The sequence below is a fragment of the Leptidea sinapis genome, chromosome 12, assembly GCF_905404315.1.
Source record: "Leptidea sinapis chromosome 12, ilLepSina1.1, whole genome shotgun sequence".
NCBI classification, from domain to species: Eukaryota; Metazoa; Arthropoda; class Insecta; order Lepidoptera; family Pieridae; genus Leptidea; species Leptidea sinapis.
The window spans coordinates 7,373,357-7,392,732 of NC_066276.1; the positions used below are offsets into that span (position 1 = coordinate 7,373,357).

Genomic DNA, 19,376 nt, shown 5'->3' on the forward strand with positions numbered 1-19,376 from the left:
ATATTCTACTGTGAGCACTGGCGTTTTCGAGGTAAGGTACTCGCAGTACTTTCATCACGTGATTAGTCAAAACCACTCGAGTGCCTAACGTTTTATAAGCAATACCTTCAGTTTAATCCCAAATATTTTTAATTTGACAGTACTCCAACAACATTATTCTGAAATGAACTGGAAAACTTTAATAAACTGATTTGAATGCTGCGTCAAAAAATGCGGCTGACAGTGATTGCGTTCCGTTTTAAGCTATACTAAATTGACGTCACATTGTACAGTGGTCGCAGTGCATATCGGAACATACCCATAATTAACCTACATGTGTCGTGATACCACTCTAAAAAGTAGCTCTACAAACATTTAATGAAACAATGAAAACAGAGTTCTCATTTTGAAATGAAACCAAGTTGAGTTGAGTCATCAAGTGATCGTGGAACCATTATTGGAAGTTAAAGCAAAGCTGTAATCATTGACGGACAATACAGACAGATTGCGGGAACGTTACTGTCGCGGCGTGAATCGTGACAAGTTAAGAATAAAGCTTTGTAGATAAGAAACTATATTATCTTTGTTTAAGTTTCCACGCAGAGCAATCTAAATCACGCGCGACCCGCTTGATAATATCCATTCTAATAATAATCATATTATAAAAAGGAAACATTTGTTTTTTTGTATGTATGTTTGTTATGTTTTCACACAAAAACTACTGGACCGATTCCAAAAATTCTTTCATCATTTCAAAATTAGTCTGTCATCGCGTGCGCTGCTAAAACTATTGATGATAGAACAACAAATGTTCTACAGTATTAAGAACGTATCAATATCTACAAAAAAAAGTCCGCGATACCATATGTCCAACTACTGTAGTTATGCCACCATAACTACTTTTTTACATTTTAAAAGTTGATAAAAGTCCCGACATTAATCAAACCAAATTATTAATACCTTTGCATCAATCCTTATACCATTAAATTATATTTTATTTAGGATTCAGGAAGATTGTTTCAATACCTGTAAAATACTTTTTAAATTATTAAAATCGGACATTCCATTCAAAAGATATAACTAATTTTAAAATGTCAATCTAAAGACTCTCCCCCTTATTCATAATGGTCCGCTAACTTAAAACAGCCGCTAAGGAGTGTTTTTTCTCAATCTGACTTAGGTCAATAAAAGAAGACAGAGTGAGAATTAGCAATGCTTTAAGTTAGCAGACTATTATGAATCTATCTATCTAAAGTCTATCTAATAATGCAATGTTAAAAATTATTTTAACATTGCACCACCACGGGGCCACCCACACCGCTAATGCGGTGTAGCGTAGCGGTGCAGGCATCTTTTCTATTTTAGCGTCCAGGCGGACGACGCCGCGGGCAGCAGCTAGTATTTAGATATTTCTTATGTCCTGTTATAAATCCTATTTCATATTTTTTCCTGTTAACTTTCGCCTTGCATATTTGATAACTCTGTCGGGTACCTAGTCAATTATAAAGTGCCGGAAGTATAACATTAGCTTCAGATTTGCTAGTGCGGTATTTTCCTTAAACATTTATTGTAAACAGTCTGAATTTTCCTGCCTCGGGCTTCATAAAAGTTATGACAAATGAACATCACATTTAGTCTTGTTCTTATAATGTCCGCTGGTATAATTAAGAAAGTCATTTATATTTTTATACAGTTCTTTTAAATTTCGTAATACTTTTGTATTGAACATTTTCTGGGATCTTGTTTAAAAGCATATACATCGCCCCACAAAAGACTTACTAACTCGACTTAGCCGGGTAGTAGGCATTATAAGTTGTTGTTTTTTTTAATGAAAATAAGGGTAGAGACGTTCCGGACGCTAATGGTAATTGATATGCCCTGCCCATTACAAAGCAGTACCACTCATGATTCTTGAAAGACCCAATAATTCTGAGCGGCACTACATCTGCGCTCGTCACCTTGAGACATAAGATGTTAAGTCTCATTTGCCAAGTAATTTCACTATCTACGGCGCCCTTCAGAAGCCCGAAACACAGTTACTGCTTTACGGCAGAAAAAGGCGCCGTTGTCGTACCCATCTAGCCGGCATCATGTGCAAAGGTGCCTCCCACTCGTAAACTTTGCTCCTGGTTATGTTCACGTAAATAATCAATTATATAGGAATGATGAATGACCTAAACATGATTTATTATCCATTATATATTGTCGCTAACCAGTGTATTATTGGTAATGTACTCTATTTATCAAACAGCCATCGATAATTGTTTTGGATTACTTTAGACAATTGTCTATATTCTATTGTACATTGTAGCACAGATATTTATGTATTGTTGTAAGTAATAACAGCCTGGGTGACTTGATAGGCGCATTGTGTTTCGTAGAAAGTCGGCTGTAATCTAAATCCTGATAAATATCTAACTAAAAGCAGTGGTTAAAGGCCCAGTCGAGAATAAAAATTTCACTGGGCGAGTAATTACGTTGCCACATTTATATGGCCTGCAATAAATTGTTAGAAACTTCTAACTTACAACTTATATTTTTTTTATATTGATAACTAGCTAACCCTGAGACAGACGATGCTCTGTACATAATAAATAAAATACTGTTTTTTATGAATTTGTTAGTAATATTTCTTAATATCAAGAATTATATCGGGAAATGCTCCCTGTATAAAATTGTTTTACAGCAGAATTGTCTAGAAACGTGCGTCAAAAATATCTCTTATAGAAAATATGTCCATACAAAACAAATATTGGAAATAAAAATAATTATGGGTCCCAAATCGAAATAGAAACTATCCTATCTCTCAAGTTGGACTAAACTGCACTCCATGAAGCAATCCTCATTAAATTCCATTCATTAGTTTAGGAGTTCATCGCGGACAAACAACGTGTCGCGTAATTTGTATATATTAAGAAGATTAAGATATACTATTTTGAGTTATTTGTTTGAATATATAATTGCTCGCATTACCTTTACTTATTTTTTACAGTGTTTACAGCACTCGTCACTCTTCTGAGTAATTTTTTTAAGATTAATCACTTCTTTTTCTTTTTTGTGAAATTATTATGTCAAAAAATTTCAGTAATTGTGTTTTCTTTACATACATTGTACAAAATATGATGTAAAATGCTGAAACTGTAAATATTAGATTTAAAAGAGTGACAATGACTTCCTTGCCACTTCTTCTCATTAAATCTCAACTGTCCCTAAGTGGTGGTAAAATCTTTGACATTCGTAAATGTTCCTCCATCACGTCATCACCATCATCATCATCACCTAAGTGAACAAAATATTTTTCCTTCTTTCGAATTTTACAAATTTAAGCAAAATTTTAAATTTTTATCGTAAGCAGCAGTATTGGTGGAGTTCCGGTGGTAAGCTTCATCGTATTCGCTTATTTATGCGCCATTTGGCATTGCTTGTGGTGGAGTCATGGGACGGGTCGTTCCCATCTCTAAGATATGGCGAGGGAAGCGATGCCTGCTCCATGCGTTGTGCTCATAAATAATTTCTATTTAATTACTTTTATATTCATAAATGTAATTTTAGTGACCTCGATGAATAAATTAATTATAATTCGATTTGTAACGGAACCACCTGTTGAAAAGAATGACAGACAAACTAACGGTACTTGTACTAATACGTCATATTATTCGATAACGGCAGGACATGTTTGTGAAGTAACCGTAGGGACTCACTTAAGACTTGAAAATATAATAAAGTAATTTAGCATCACAATTTAAAATGTAGTTGCATTGAATGTAAACGATCTTGAGTGAAAAGTTGTTGGAAATTTTGAATCAAGAACATGTTTTTATTTTTGCAATAAAAAAAGATATAAACTTAGATTAAGGATTGGTCTCCGCTGCGCTCCAACTAATACTGCACTACCTAAGAACAATAGCTCTTTTATTACGGCAACTATTACATGCTTGTGTGCGTAAAACTATTACATATTGACACTCAATGGCAACCTGTATAGCCGAGTGGTTAGCGATCCTACCTACTAAGGTTCCGGGTTCGAATCCCGGCAAGCATTTATATGATGAATATAGACGTTTCTTTCAGAGTCATGGATGTTTAAATGTATTTATGTATGTTTATATGAATATATGTATTTTTAAGTAAGTATATTGTATTAAATATATCATTGTCTTGTAACCCATAACACAGGCTATATATGCTTAACTTGGGGCAAGATAATTTGTGTAAAAAGTGTGTCAATATTTAAAAAAAATGGCATCTTTCAAATTTTGTAACATACGCTTCGTGTTAATTTACATTGAAATTAATAAAATACAAAATACTTACTGATGATATGTGATCGTGTGTGAAGTATTATTTTTACAATGTTTTATTACGCAACCAGGCGGCATTTTAGTTTCAATTATTAGCAAAGTTTAATAGAACATCTGGCACGTCAACGTCACACCTTGTTCGAGACTGGCGCGTGTACGCCCACTTGGGCGTAGTATTAGCTGCCGCACTACGCCTGCGGTATCTAATTGGAGCGCAGCGGAGACCAATCCTTAATCTAAGGCTATAAATAATAGCGTTTTATTAAAATTATTCGTGTTTTAAATAAAATTTTCCTTGACTGCCTCACAGTATATCCGTTTAGATAGAACTAGGTACCGTCGACAAAATTGATTCACTCAACTGACTCACTTTGCTGATAATTAATTTTAAAATCATAAACAGTTAGGTTTATATTTGCACAAAAAAGATTGTTTCACAATTGGTGAACTGTCAGTGTCTAATAAAATGAAAACAGTCACTCAGAAGTGTATGTTCAAGCGAGTTTCGACCTACTATGACTGTAGGAAAAATTTTATCGATAGAACCTACATACGTACCTAGTTTTTTTATGAGATAAAGTGACAAAATGAGAAAGAAATTCACCTCATTATATATGAAAATAATAGTTTTCATCTATTTTTTGGTGTCTATTTATTTACCTACATTTAATTCTCGTGTTATACATTTTTGTTACATGATTCCCTACCTTAAAATAAATAAAAAAACTTTGAAGTAGAACATGCTAGTAAACTTCAAATGTGAAATAATGAAAGAAATCTTGAAGCTGGCGGATGCATGGTATGTGCGAGCCAAAGCCTCAAAAAAGGAATTAAATTAAAAAAAAACACCTAATCGTAAGAGATACGCCCTGCAAATTACAGTGCAGTGATAATATAATAATAATAATACCAACTAAATGAACAAGTTCATTATTACTTTGTATCTAACTACATCATATTATATAAATTAAAAAAATAACGGATGTGGGTATTTATTTCATTACAGCTGGGTAAGAAAATATATTTAAATTAATTCGTGAGAAATAACGTCAGAGCGACCGACACTTAACTCGTTCACAATAAGCTACCAACATAATTAGTTCATAAATGACATAAAAACAGTCATTTGTGTGCAGCAGACCTAACACTGAACAAAATGATAAAGTAATATTAATGTTTAAAACTGCGAACGACAAAAGACTTTTTTTCTTTATTATATTACTAGCTGACCCGACAGACGTTGTTCTGTAGATAATAAAAAAAACTGTTTTATATTTCTATATAACATCAAGAATTATTTCGTAAAAAATGCTCCCTGTTGTTATAATGAACTCGCGGTTTGACAGCGGAACTGTCAAACCGTGCGTCACAAAATTCTCTCATAGAAAATATGTCCATACAGAACAAATATTGAAAATAAAAATAATCATTGGTCCGAAATCGAAATAAAAACTATCCTATTTCTCAAGTTGGACCAAACTGCACTCCATGAAGTAATCCCCATTTAAATTCGTTCATTGAGTCCATCGCGAACAAATAATGTGTCACGTAATTTATATATATTAAGATGAAGCTATCACAACTTTCACAATTAAAGTTTTATTAACAATATATTATTGATTATAACTTAGATTAAGGATTGGTCTCCACTGCACTCCGACTATATACCGCGCTACCAAAAAAACAATACCTTTTTTGTAACAACAATATTTTCATCGAAGCGAAGCTGAGCGGAGCTCCCACCGGGTGACTCCAATTGATTTCTGTGTTAAATTGTTTCTCGGCCATTTCTGAAAGCTTTCGAAATTTTCTAGGTCAATGTCGACACAGAATTTTGAATATCGACTTGATTCAATTATTATATTTAAAAAACAAACATGATTTGCAAATTATTCTAAATTAGCACGCGCTATTTATATTTCTTTAAATATTGAGCCGATTGATCAAATCTTGATTGATTAATTTTGTTTTGTTTTTGTACACAGACTTAGATTACCTCGCATCGCTCAAATATAGGCGGCAGCGAAGCGGCGACGAGAGACTGCGGCAACCTGGTATATTGTAGTGTGAATAGGCTATTTGTAAAGATGCTTGTGTGCTGGGCATCTTGACAATCAATTATATATTGAAATTAATAAATGTTCGAGACTGGCTCGAGTACGCCTACTTGGCCATAGTATTAGTTGCCGCATTTTGCGACTACGCCTACGGTATCTATACCAATCCTTGATCTATCGATAATAATTAAAAGAACAATTATTGATTTTATTAACAAATAATTTAATTGACGATTCAACTGTGCTTTATAAACCAACTTACGTAAAATATATGACCTTAATTAACCTGATCGTATTTAAACATTATGATCACGGAACTTTCTGTCACGTAAGTACAACCAATCTTACTCATGTGACCAAACTATGGCATGAGTTTCCTTGCGCGGTGTTTACGATACGACGTGAGTACCTGGAAAAAAGCAGCCAAGTGTGTGTCGGACTCGCCCATGAAGGGTTCCGTAGCAGCAAGTAACATAATATAAAAGTTCTTGTAGTTCGTTGTAACTTTGATCGATATTTTAATAATAGTGTATTTAAAAAATAACTTTTTACTAGATCTCGTTCAAAGCAATTTTCGGCGGAATTTTTCATGGTAATGTAGGTACATCATATATATACTAGCTGACCCGGCAAACGTTGTTTTGCCATATAAATTGTATTGATCTTTTGCTTGCTAGTTGATAAGAGATGGCGCTAGTTGTATTCATTAGTAACAATCACACTTCTTTTATATTTTGTATAATTCACACTATAGTTTTATAAATTATAGCCTATTTGTTATTCTGGTGTGTAAGCTATTTTATTGTAAAGTTTCATCAAAATCTATTCAGTAGATTTTGTGTTAAAGAAGTTCAAACATACATCCAGACATACAAAAATTATGAATTTCAGTTGTAAGTATGTACCCCCAAAATTTAATGTTTTTTTTTTCTTTTTTGTGTAAAGATTTTAATGCGGTTCACAGATTACATCTAATTACCAAGTATCAATAGTATAGTTCTTATAGTTTGAGAAAAAAGTGGCTGTGACATACGAACGGACAGACAGACAGATAGATATGACGAATCTATAAGGGTTCCGTATTTTGTCATATGGGAACGGAACCCTAAAATGCGCGTAATCTTCTAAAATGCCTGCAACATTCAAGGCATACCTCTGGTGTTACCGAAGAATTTGGGTTGAAGTGATCACTTAGCATCAGAAGACCCATTCACTCGTTCGCCCTCGTCTTTCATAAAAAGCAAATAAACATTTGAAATATTTTCTTTATACACCGTAAGTACTACTATAAAAATATAAATAAAGAAAATTTACTGAAGTAGGCGTTACATTGCGGTAATCCATAATTATCCATCCATCCATAATGTTTTTTGTTTTGTTATGACTTGACTTGAGTTTTGTTTGCAACATCTCCTGAGGATGCCTCGTGTAGAGGCGAAACACGTGTCGAGTTTTTTAAAGAAAAATATTGGCGGAATTAAAACACTAAAGAAAACTCAAAACATTTGGATAATATAAATAAAACCGGTTTAAATCACTTAGTCTCCTTTTGTAAACATTGAAGGCGTAAGATCAGGTTGGCTACGTAATGAAAACCGCTTTAAATTGAATTTTCAAAACAATCTTTACATAATATACGACGATATAAAAGATTATGTGTACTATGTTCGTGACCAACATAAACACAGGCGATCTATTGAGAAATACCTCATTGAGTTTGTTTAATAGAGTCACATAATGTGAAGAATTCACAATAGTAAGGTATATATAGGAATTATTCTAAAGAAGATAATAAAAGTTTACGTTAAAATGAATATAGATAATATTTCAACAGATAGAGACAATTATCGCTCATTATAGAAGAGATGGTAGTGACAACTACTTAACAATTAGCTATAATCTACAAAGCACGATAACTTCGACAGATTTACAATCAACACTCTATTGTTCTATGATGTACAAGTATTATACATTACTCTAACCAACTGAGCTAACCGTTCGAGTGACGTATCGTTATAAAATCTTGTATGCTTTGTTCAACTCTCAGGTTGTGGTTCTTCATCTACAGGATCTACTTTACAGTTGATAACCTGCTCAACCCTAATATTTGCATATTAGGAAATTGTAAATCATGTAAATTTCAGTTTGGGGTAAAGAAATAACAAATAAAGGTGATTATAAAACCACAAGCACTTATAAACAAAACCAATTGTTTTCCTTGAAAATCTTCGTTTATTCGTTTTTCAACTTTCGTCGAAAGAAAGGTCTGTGTAAAATAAAATAAATCTACAAAACAAATAATTTGCACTTATTATACATTGTTTCACTAGCTTTCAGATAAGTTCACTTAAATCACCGTAACTATAAGCATTCTTTTGTTACACGTAAAATAATGCGCATAGATACGCGCTCGCGCGCGCGTTTAATTCGCGCGGAAATTGAGCGATTTTCAACAATAAGAGAGCCCGTAACATAAAATCTTAACAGAGTTACATAATTTGAAGAATTCAGAATAAGTAGGTCTATATAGTTATTATTCTGAAGAAGATAATAAAGATATACGTTAAGATGAATATAGATTATAATTTCAACAGGTAGAGTCAATTATCGCTCATTATAGAAGAGATGGTAGTGACAACTACTTGACAATTACCTATAATCTACATAGCACGATAACTTCAACAGATTTACAATCAACACTCTATTGTTTTGAGAAATGGGATAATATTTGTAACGACGTGGATGTTGGTTCGTAGCTAGATATTTATTTGTATATAGGGAGAGTTTAATATTTTTAAGCAGGTCATTAACATATGAATGAGCTCATCGAATGATTCAGGTAAGATAGGGCCGTAAATTGCTAAGGTTGCACGTACTATAAATATTTGACATTTCATGTGAAAGTAATTTAAAATGTTTAATATGTCTCAGTATATTTAGTATGGCTACAAGGTTTGTTATAATGAAAATAATTTTTGTATGAAGCAAAATATTCACTTATCTTTACAAAACTTATAGTAAGATATGATTTAAAGTCTCGGAAAAAATTATACGGAATGGCCATCTTTCGCTTTCAAACAAACCTTTTTATCTATATTACACCGAATCTTAGATTAAGGATTGGTCTTCGCTGCACTCTTCAAGTATGTGTGATGAAGTATTTTCATCTAGGTAGAGAGTCTGCTCTAAGCTGTCAATGAAAAAACTCATAATTATTCAAAATTGCGAGTTTATTGCTTCTTATAAAACAAACGCGTTCTAGAGTCTAAGGTTCTAAACTCAACTAAAGGGTGACTTTGAATGCTGAATCTCCATGACACTCATGTTCGGAGTTCTTTTCTCGAGATCGACTCAAAAAGCCCTCGCGATCGACCGTATGAGCACCCCTGATCTATCTAATGCGAGGGTATTTATAGAAGTAAATTATAAAATTATCATTCTTAACTTGGTCTATATCCAAATTGCTGCAATGAAGCAATAGCGCCAAATTATCTTATTATGTAATGCTCAGATGCACATCGCTCATGCACTTTATGGATGTCATAGCTTGAGATCTCAATTTCTAATATATGTACCTATATATAGAACTAGCTGACCCGACAGACGTTGTTCAGTTCATACTTAAACCTCTTGTGGGTGGAATTTCGTAAAATCCTTTCTTAGCTGACCTTTACTTGGCGACAGGAATATTCGTACCAAATTTCAAGTTTCTACGCCTTATGGTTGAGAGATATCGTGATGAGTCAATATAAATGTGAAAATCTCTTATATATATTTAAATAGCAGTAGCTTAAGTTACTCTTCAATCCTTACATTCCGAGCTATCTGCCATATCTAAGTTAAATCGATCCTGGCATCATACGTTTTGGTAATTAGTTTGCTGGTATGCCACCCCTGCTCTGTTGACTGTAAACATTAATTTCCATTATAATATTTAATTATAAATAAGAAAGTTTATAGTTTGAAGCAAAGATACAATCAAATTATCCCCTCTAGATATATCTGTATTAAGTATGTATACCGATTCCGTTTCTTACATATAATCTACCAGTGGGTGGCTCCTTTGCACAAGATGCCGGTTAGATCACGGGTACCACAACGGTGACTATTTCTGCCGTGAAGCAGTAATGTGTGGGCATTATTGTGTTTCGGTCTGAAGGGCGCCGTAGCTAGTGAAATTACTGGGAAAATGAGACTTAACATCTTATACCGCTCCGAATTTTTGGGGTTTTTCAAAAAATCCTGAGTGGCAATTCATTATAATGGGCAGGGCGTATCAATTACCATCAGCTGAACGTCCTGTTCGTCTCATCCCTTGTATTTCGTAAAAATAATGCATAGAATTTTGGATAAAAGTCAGTGGTTCTAAATCAAATCAAATCAAAATCACTTTATTCATGTAGGTCACGGAAATGACACTTATGAATGTCAAAAAAAAAATTTCTTATTGAATCTACTGCTACTTCGTAAAGGGTTGAGGTAATGAGAAGAAGTAGCAAGAAACTCATTGCCACTCTTTTATATCAAGATTTATATTTTCATCGATTTACAAATCATTTCAAATATAATATGTAAAGCGATGCAACAAACATACTCAAACGTCAAATAGTCAATGCCTTACACGAGTAAGTTAAAAAAGTAAATGTTAATTATTGAGTACAGTAACTGCATCATTCACACACACCGTAAATAAATAAAAGTATTCTGTGAGCATTTTATAAGCGATTATAAATAAAAAAAAAATATGTATATGATATTCTTCTTATGAAAGAGGAAGATAAACGAGCCACTCCTGTCATTTAATGCGGTATGAGGGCACAGGGGCCCATAGTTTCTTGTAGCGATGCCGACCCTTAGTGTCGAATAATTATAATAGGCTTCAAAGAAACTGGGCGTCATTAATAGAGCACGGCAATACTTCAAGCCGGCCTACATACTAGCTCTCTACAAAGCGCAGGTCCGGCCACACATGGAGTATTGCTGTCATCTCTGGTCTGGTGCACCCCAGTATCAGCTCGATCCATGTGACCGCGTGCAACGTAGAGCAGCTCGAATTGTGGGGGACCCAGTACTCTGTGAACGGCTGGATCACTTGGCGTTGCGTAGAGAAGTTGCTTCATTGTGTGTCTTCTACCGCATTTATCACGGGGAGTGTTCCGAAGAGCTGTTTAACCTGATTCCTGCCGCCGAATTCCACCTTCGCACGACACGCCACAAGTAAGGATATCATCCCCACCATCTCGATGTGTGGCGGTCCTCAACAGTGCGGTTTTCAAGGAGCTTTCTTCCACGTACCACAAAGCTGTGGAATGAACTTCCTTGTGCGGCGTTTCCGGGACGATACGACATGGGTACCTTCAAAAAAAGCGCGTACACCTTCCTTAAAGGCCGGCAACGCTCCTGTGATTCCTCTGATGTTGCAAGAGATTGTGGGCGGTGGTGATCACTTAACAACAGCTGACCCGTACGCTCGTTTGTCCTCCTATTCCATAAAAAAAAGTACAAAAACTAAAAACAATTCGAGAACCGTGGTGAGAGTCAAGGGTTCTTCAAATTGTGCCAACGACACTTTGACTTGGTTTGTTCGTATGTGTTGTGGTCATTATAACTATTTATTTACTGTAAAGCAATCGAAACATTATGAACCCTTAAGTATTCTACAGATGTATGATGTTGCTCATCCGTGTAGCCAGTAGCCATGTTGTCAGTTTTCTTTACTTAATATTTATTCACCCTGTAGATAGAGATGTGTATAGAGTTGTTTCTATTACTAGAGAGTTCAATTTAGTATACGACTTTTAAATATGAAATTATATTAAAACTAGCTGATGCTCGCGACTTCGTCCGCATAGATTTTTAAAAATAATAAGCAAGGTTGGAATTGAAGATTATCTCATCTCCTATTCCAGTTCCGGTTCCCGTTTGCGCTCCCGTTCCCAACATATTATATGAAACTTATTTCGAGGAAGATTGTTATGGCAAACTAAACCTACCATTGGTATAGTTATGTTTCAGTTTTTCACAAATCGCGCGGAACCATGAATTTTCCGGGATAAAATGTAGGACATTAGTATAGTAGTAGGAAAAGATATCGCTATCGCTGTACCATATTTCATCAAAATCGGTTCAGTAGCTCCGGCGTAAAAGTGTATTAAACAAACTTACATTCATATCTATAATATTAGTAAGGATGTGTAGATGTATACAAGACAAAGTGACATTTTATTACACCAGCCCACATTTACATTATAATCTCGGTAATAAATCGCCATCTTACATAAACAGAGTCTTATTTGTGAGAAATTTTGCAACAAAGCTAACGACAGCCTTCACATCAGCTAATATGAATTTTATGCAATCTAGACATTTGTGAGATATACATAATATTATTTTTATTGAAATGTAGAGCTAGAAATGGTATTGTGACCCGCTCTCACAAGGTTTGCAAATTAAAACATTTACGGCCTTACAAATAAACTTTTAATTATAATAATTGAATCAAGTCGAAATTCAAAATTATGTCTCTACAATAACCTAGAAAATTTCGAAAGCTTTCTATGAGTCAATTTTTTTTTAAATCGGTCCAGAAATGGCCGAGAAACAATTTAACAAAGAAATCAATTGGAGTCACCCGGTGGGAGCCCCACTCAGCTTCGCTTCGCTCAATTATATAGATGAATTAAATATATTTTAGCTCTCTAAGTCGTGCCCATTATTGAGCATACAAATATTTCAAAAATCAATAATAATTATCACAAAACAAAATTGATTACATCATTAAATAAAGTTAAATTGAATTAATCGCATCTATACGAGTGATCATATCATTATCAAGAAAAAATATTATAAATTATAAATCTCATAGTTAAATTAAAAATGATATTCAAAAAACGTAGTTCCTAAATACATATGATTTGTCAATGGTACTTCATGTCTTCAAAGTGATTTTCTTTTAAAAATTCACTTATATTATAATAACATTTGTGCGCTAAATATATTTTAAGTTTAAGTTCCCTTTTAGGTTAGTTTTTATTTAATTTTTTTTATGAGAATAAGGGACGAGACGGGCAGGACGTCCAGCTGATGGTAATTGATACGCCCTGCCCTTTTCAATGCAGTGCCGCTCAGGATTCTTGAAAAACCCCAAAAAGTCTGAGCGGCACTACGACTACGCTCGTCACCTTGAGACATAAGATGTTAAGTCCCATTGCACAGTAATTTCACTAGCTACGGCGCCCTTCAGACCGAAACACAGTAATGCTTACACATTACTGCTTCACGGTAGAAATAGGCGCCGTTGTGGTACCCATAATCTAGCCGGCATCCTGTGCAAAGGAGCCTCCCACCGAGTTTCTCACATGCTCTGGGATTTATTATGAATTTGTTGTGCCATGCAGATTATACTTGAGTGTTTCAAAGTTGTGTTTGATTTCTCCAGACAAAAGCGATTTTCAAAACATAAAATTCTCGTTAGTCCTTCGGATCTCATTTTGTAGGTGGATGTTGTCTTTTACGAAGACAGCTACTTCCAGAATATATAACTTATATATATACCAGTGGTTAGTGACCCTGCCTACTGAGCTAGAGGTCCCGGGTTCGAATCCCGGTAGGTGCAATCATTTATATGATGAATATGAATGTTTGTGACCGAGTCATGGATATTTATTTGTATTTATGTATGTTTAAGTAAGTATATTGTATTAAATATATCGTTGTCTTTGTACCATTAGTACAGCCTAGTTTGGGGCAAGATAATTTATGTAAGAGTGTGTCAATATTATTATTATACTCTTTATTATAATTTTATCTTATTTTCTACTTATATATATATATAACATATTTATATAAAAAAACAATATTACTAATATAAATATAAAAAATAGAGTCCCGCCGGCGTTGGTTCACGACAATACTGCCGGTGGTTAGGGCGACAGACTGAGGGACTTCCGCACGATGCGTGCCGTTCCCCAAAACAGCTGCATTATGTAACTGTTTTTTTAGTGAAAATATGGGATGTGACGAGCAGGACGTTCAACTGATGGTAATTGATACGCCCTACCCATTACAATGCAGTGCCGCTCAGGATTCATGAAAAACCCAAAATTCAGAGCGGCACTACAAGTGCACTCGTCACCTTGAGACATATGATGTTAAGTTTCATTTGCCCAGTAATTTCACTAGCTACGGCGCCCTTCAGGCCGAAACACAGTAATGTTTACACATTACTGCTTCACGGCAGAATAGGCGCCGTTGTGATACCTATAATCTAGCCGGCTTCCTGTGCCTTACAGGAGCCTACCACTGATAATTTTGAATAGCTGAAAGAGAGCGTATGCCTGCGTGTTCACCCTAAAGTATGTACATTTTGTTTTAATCAACGTACAATATTTTGGACACATTTTAAATTATTTCCCTCACAACTTTAATAAACGACGAAAAGTGCACTGTGGAACTTTTGACATTCATATTCTGTGGATTTTTTTTAATTTAATTGAATAAACCGATATTGATTGGATTTTGGGAAAAGTTCTATAACGAGTCTCGGATTTCGTGTTCGATTTTGATAGTCATACTAGAACTACACATTGGATTTTTGAAAAATCAATATCGCTTCTTAAAAACACTACTTATTAATAATAAACCATTCAATAGTGACCCTGAGTGACCTTAATGAAGAATTCCGAGCAGTAATATTAATATATATGTACTTATATATACTTAAGGAAAATGTATTATTTTAACGAACTCATTTTAAATTAACCTTATTGATTCATACCTACATTTCTACCTGGTCATAGCCTTCTTCGACGTGGTGCTCATCATCAGCATGATCATCAGTAATAGGTATTATTATTTTGAACACACCCGCACCGCACCTATCGTAGGCACGTCATCAACATTCTGACTTCAAATTATTTTATCTCCTTGCAGTTAAAGATCACAGTGAAAGAAATAAGCAAACACTGTTTTGCCTAGAATCTTGTAATTTTCCAAGTTGCAAGATCCACACGTAAAAAACATTTGAAAATCCTTATTTATTAGTTTATTTAGTGTAAACCATACATATTACATATTTTAACTATTCAGCTTTACCCAAAAATGTGTTTTAATTCAATTCTTGTTATTTTACCAGTACGGAACCCTTAGAGCCAGGCTCGCGGGGATAGTTTATTAGTAATTGAGCTCATTTATGAGGAATAAATTTGAAATAATTATCCCACGGATATCCCAAATCATTGAATCAATTCTGTTCAATTCAAAATTATTTAATAAATAAATCTCTAGTGTTCGCCCCGCGCTATTCACTCCCCGGCACTTTCATTAACAATGATTATAATAGGACATCTGGATTCGAACCGGGGTCTTCTGCTTTCCAGATCACTAAATGACTAAATAAATAAATCTGACCTATTATAGTCTTGTATATTGTTGCGAATTTTACCTTTGTATTTTAATGTTATTGTAGCTGTTTCTCATTAATACACGGATAATAATAAAAATAATAATAATAAATCATTTATTTCAGGCATTTTACCCATAAATCTACAAACTACATTTTTTAAAATTGCAACCTAGCTAATACGATTTATCGGCCCGAAATCCCCTGTATACTAAATTTTATGACAATCGTTGGAGCCGTTTCCGAGATTCAGATTTTATACATACAATAATTGCTCGTTTAATGATATAAGATATGTATAATTAATAGTTAACAATTCTGCTATTTTCCAGTACAAAAAATTAACTGCATATTTACTGTATCTTTTCTTATTATTCTAAACAGCCCGGCCTTTTTTTTTTTGATAATTTTCAGTAATGGTTGAGATAAGAAGGATAATCACAGTATGATTAATTCATTTTACAGATCATAAAAAATATTTATAATACCTAATTAATAATGACATAAAAAAGCTTAAAATTTTTGGCCACAATTATGTTTATATAAAGATTACCTTTAGTCTCTCCTTCACGCGTATTTACTTTAACCAACCATATTATTACCAAATCGTAATGAAAAATTTTGTGAGTACCTTATCACTAATTCATCAAATACCTACCTATAATAGGTATCTACTTAAATTAACATCACACAGAATTTTTAACTTCGTAAAAATAGCATCAAATTACCTATAAAGACAAAAACGTTTTAAATCTTACATACGTTTTACATTTATAACGTATTTTATTATTGAATTCATATGAAGATTTATTACACTATAATATTAAGTCTGCTATAAAATTTGTTACTTGTGGTAGGTACCTAAGTAACAGAAATAAAATCAATTTAAAATTGTAGAAGTATTACTAAAGAACAACTACTATATACATAAGAATTATAACGTTTTATGGCAACAAGATTTAGAACCAGGTAATTTATTAAAAAAAAATATGTTATCTTATTAATTAAAAAAAGCCCGCTGAGTTTGTTGCGCCCATTCTTCTCAGGTCTGAGGCATTAATTTTGGAATGGGTGGTAGTTTTTTTGACTTTCAATGAGTGATGTCACATCCTATTTTGAATAAAAATATTTGAATTTGAATAATAACAATAATAATGTTTCAAAACACGGTGACATACCTTGAAATATTGCGATGAGAACGAACACAGCTGTTGCGGTATCCATGATTCACAAAGCACAAATTGATAACAACTATAATTCAGGTAAAAGCTCGATCACATACTTAGTAATAATAATTTTATTGTGAGTCAGTGAACGCGCTTCGTTGGGCGACGAGCATTGGCCAACTGTCAGAGAGCTGTGCACCGAACAGCTGACTATATACTTCGTTTATACTTTCCTCGGAGACCGGACTCATGACTGCATGAGTGAGGAGCGCAAGCCACCATGAGAAGATAACAGCTGCTTACGACACCTTACTGACCGTCCAACACGGATGCGACATAAAAATCAATCTGTAAGTACATATAGAATAACATCGTGAACGTGTCGTGAATTATGTATCGGGTGTCAGGAAAAAAGTTAAAACAAAAAAACAATTTTATTATTTAATGCAATATTATTTATATTTGGAATTATTATCATAAAAGCCTTTATTTATATATTTATTTAAATTGCGCTACATGCGACTTAGTTACTAAACAAAATTGAACTACTAAAATATCACTATCACCTCGCAAGGCATAGCAATGAACAATAGAGGGGCAGACATTCAAATATTTTTTTCCTCTAAGTATGCATTAATAGAATAGTAACTGTTTTCCAAAAGTAACTTTTTCAAAGAGCTTATGAATTTTTTAGTATTGGTTTCGGCTTTTAAGTGTTCTGGTAACTTATTATAAATTTTAACTGGCATTGGGTAGGGACCGGAACTGTGTAACATTAATATAGATTTAGTTAGCAATAGATTATTTTATAGCGAGGTGTGTTGTGCCAAGGCGCTATGATTTGAGTGTTTTTCCACAAACATATTTCGAGTATATATGTGCACGGTAATGTTAGAATATTAATTAGTTTTTGAAAATAAGGTTTGCAGCTTACTCTTTGTTTAATATTTGCAACCACACGAATACATTTTTTCTGTAAAATAAAGAGTTCGTGTGCATGTCGTCATACTGTTGCCCCACAGTATGACGCCTGCAATCGCTAATTAAGTACAATGTTTATTTACCTAACAAATCTAATCTAACCTGAACTTATATTTATTTTTATTCGTAGCTTATTACTATTTACACCAGTAATTATTGGATGTCTTGCCTTTCAGCATAGCTCTCGCTATTCTCGACCAGGTTGCTACTTTTTCATGTCATCGTCCCATCTAAGACGAGGTCTGCCTTTTTTTTTCTTTTGTGTCGTTTCTGATCTGATGATATTTGGAATAGCTGTATAATAATATTATAAAAAAAGAAAGTTACAAAGCAAACTTTCTTGACACTTTCTTGTGTCAAAAACTACACACACATTTCGCTATATACTGTGATAGAGAAAATACTGGAAAATATCATTCATCCAAGTCTGAAGGAAGGCATCGAGGTAAATGACGCTCAGTTTGGTTTCCGACCCGGTTTCTCGACGGATTCAGCGATTTTCAGTAGTAAAGCAACCATTAACCATTACGTTAGCAGAGCTGGATCTATTTCCGCATGCTTTCTCGATTTGAGTCGTGTTTTCAACCTCGTAAATTAGGTACAATTTACTGTCGGAGTAATTATGTGCCTCGAATGTACAACGAAAATGGTGAATCTATTGGGATATTGGTACGGAAACCAAGAAAAAACAGTGTAAGATGGGGCGACGCGACCTCTAGCGAATATCGGCTAGAATGCGGCATGCGCCAAGGAGGTTTGACCTCTCCCGACCTTTTTAGCCTGTACGTGAACGACCTGATTGCGGAACTGAGAGGCACCAGGGTCGCCTGTCACATAGGCTCCACATGTATGAATAACTTTAGCTACGCTGATGACATGGTGCTTCTGAGTCCCTCAATCAGGGGTCTCCGTAAACTGTTAGCGATCTGCGTGCGGTTTGCCGCAGAACACGGCTTAAAATACCTAGGTAACACTGAAAATGTTTTGAAAATGAAAAACGGCTTAATGTAGAAAGTTGCCAATACTTTTATTGATAATCGTTCCGTTCTACACATCGTCGCATTCGATGGAACCACTGAGAAAAGCAGTGGGGCCCACTGCTTCCTCAGGGGTCTCTTCTATGGCATTTTCGTACGCTTTCACCTCATCTTCAGAGCTTGTAAAGCGAATACCTCGAAAATTATCTTGGAATAAATAAAAGTCGCAGGGCACCAGGTCAGGACTATATGGCGGATGACTCATTATATCGACACCTGCCATAGTCAAATGTTCAACAGTCCGTTTTGCGGAGTGCGCTCAAGCGTTGTCATGGTGAAGGAGGAATCTGCTTCGAGGGCGCTGCTTTCGATTTTTTTCCAAGACAATAAGCAAACAGCCATTGACCTACCAGTCTGCGGTAACTTTCCTTCCATCTTCTAGCACAACTGTCGCGAAATGACCTTTACGACCAAAGAATGCGGCAATCATCTTTTTTCCTTGACTTCTTCCTTTC

General features: G+C 34.5%; 1 protein-coding gene across 1 annotated transcript in view; it reads right to left on the minus strand.

Annotated features, from left to right (window-relative positions):
* LOC126967212 (putative carbonic anhydrase 3) overlaps window positions 1–17,223 on the minus strand; it is a 60,861-nt gene extending 43,638 nt beyond the window's left edge. The window contains exon 1 of the mRNA XM_050811705.1: window positions 16,916–17,223. Coding sequence (XP_050667662.1) covers window positions 16,916–16,961 — 46 coding nt within the window. The 5' untranslated portion in view covers window positions 16,962–17,223. The remainder of the gene's footprint in view (window positions 1–16,915) is intronic.
* Window positions 17,224–19,376: the final 2,153 nt, after the last annotated feature.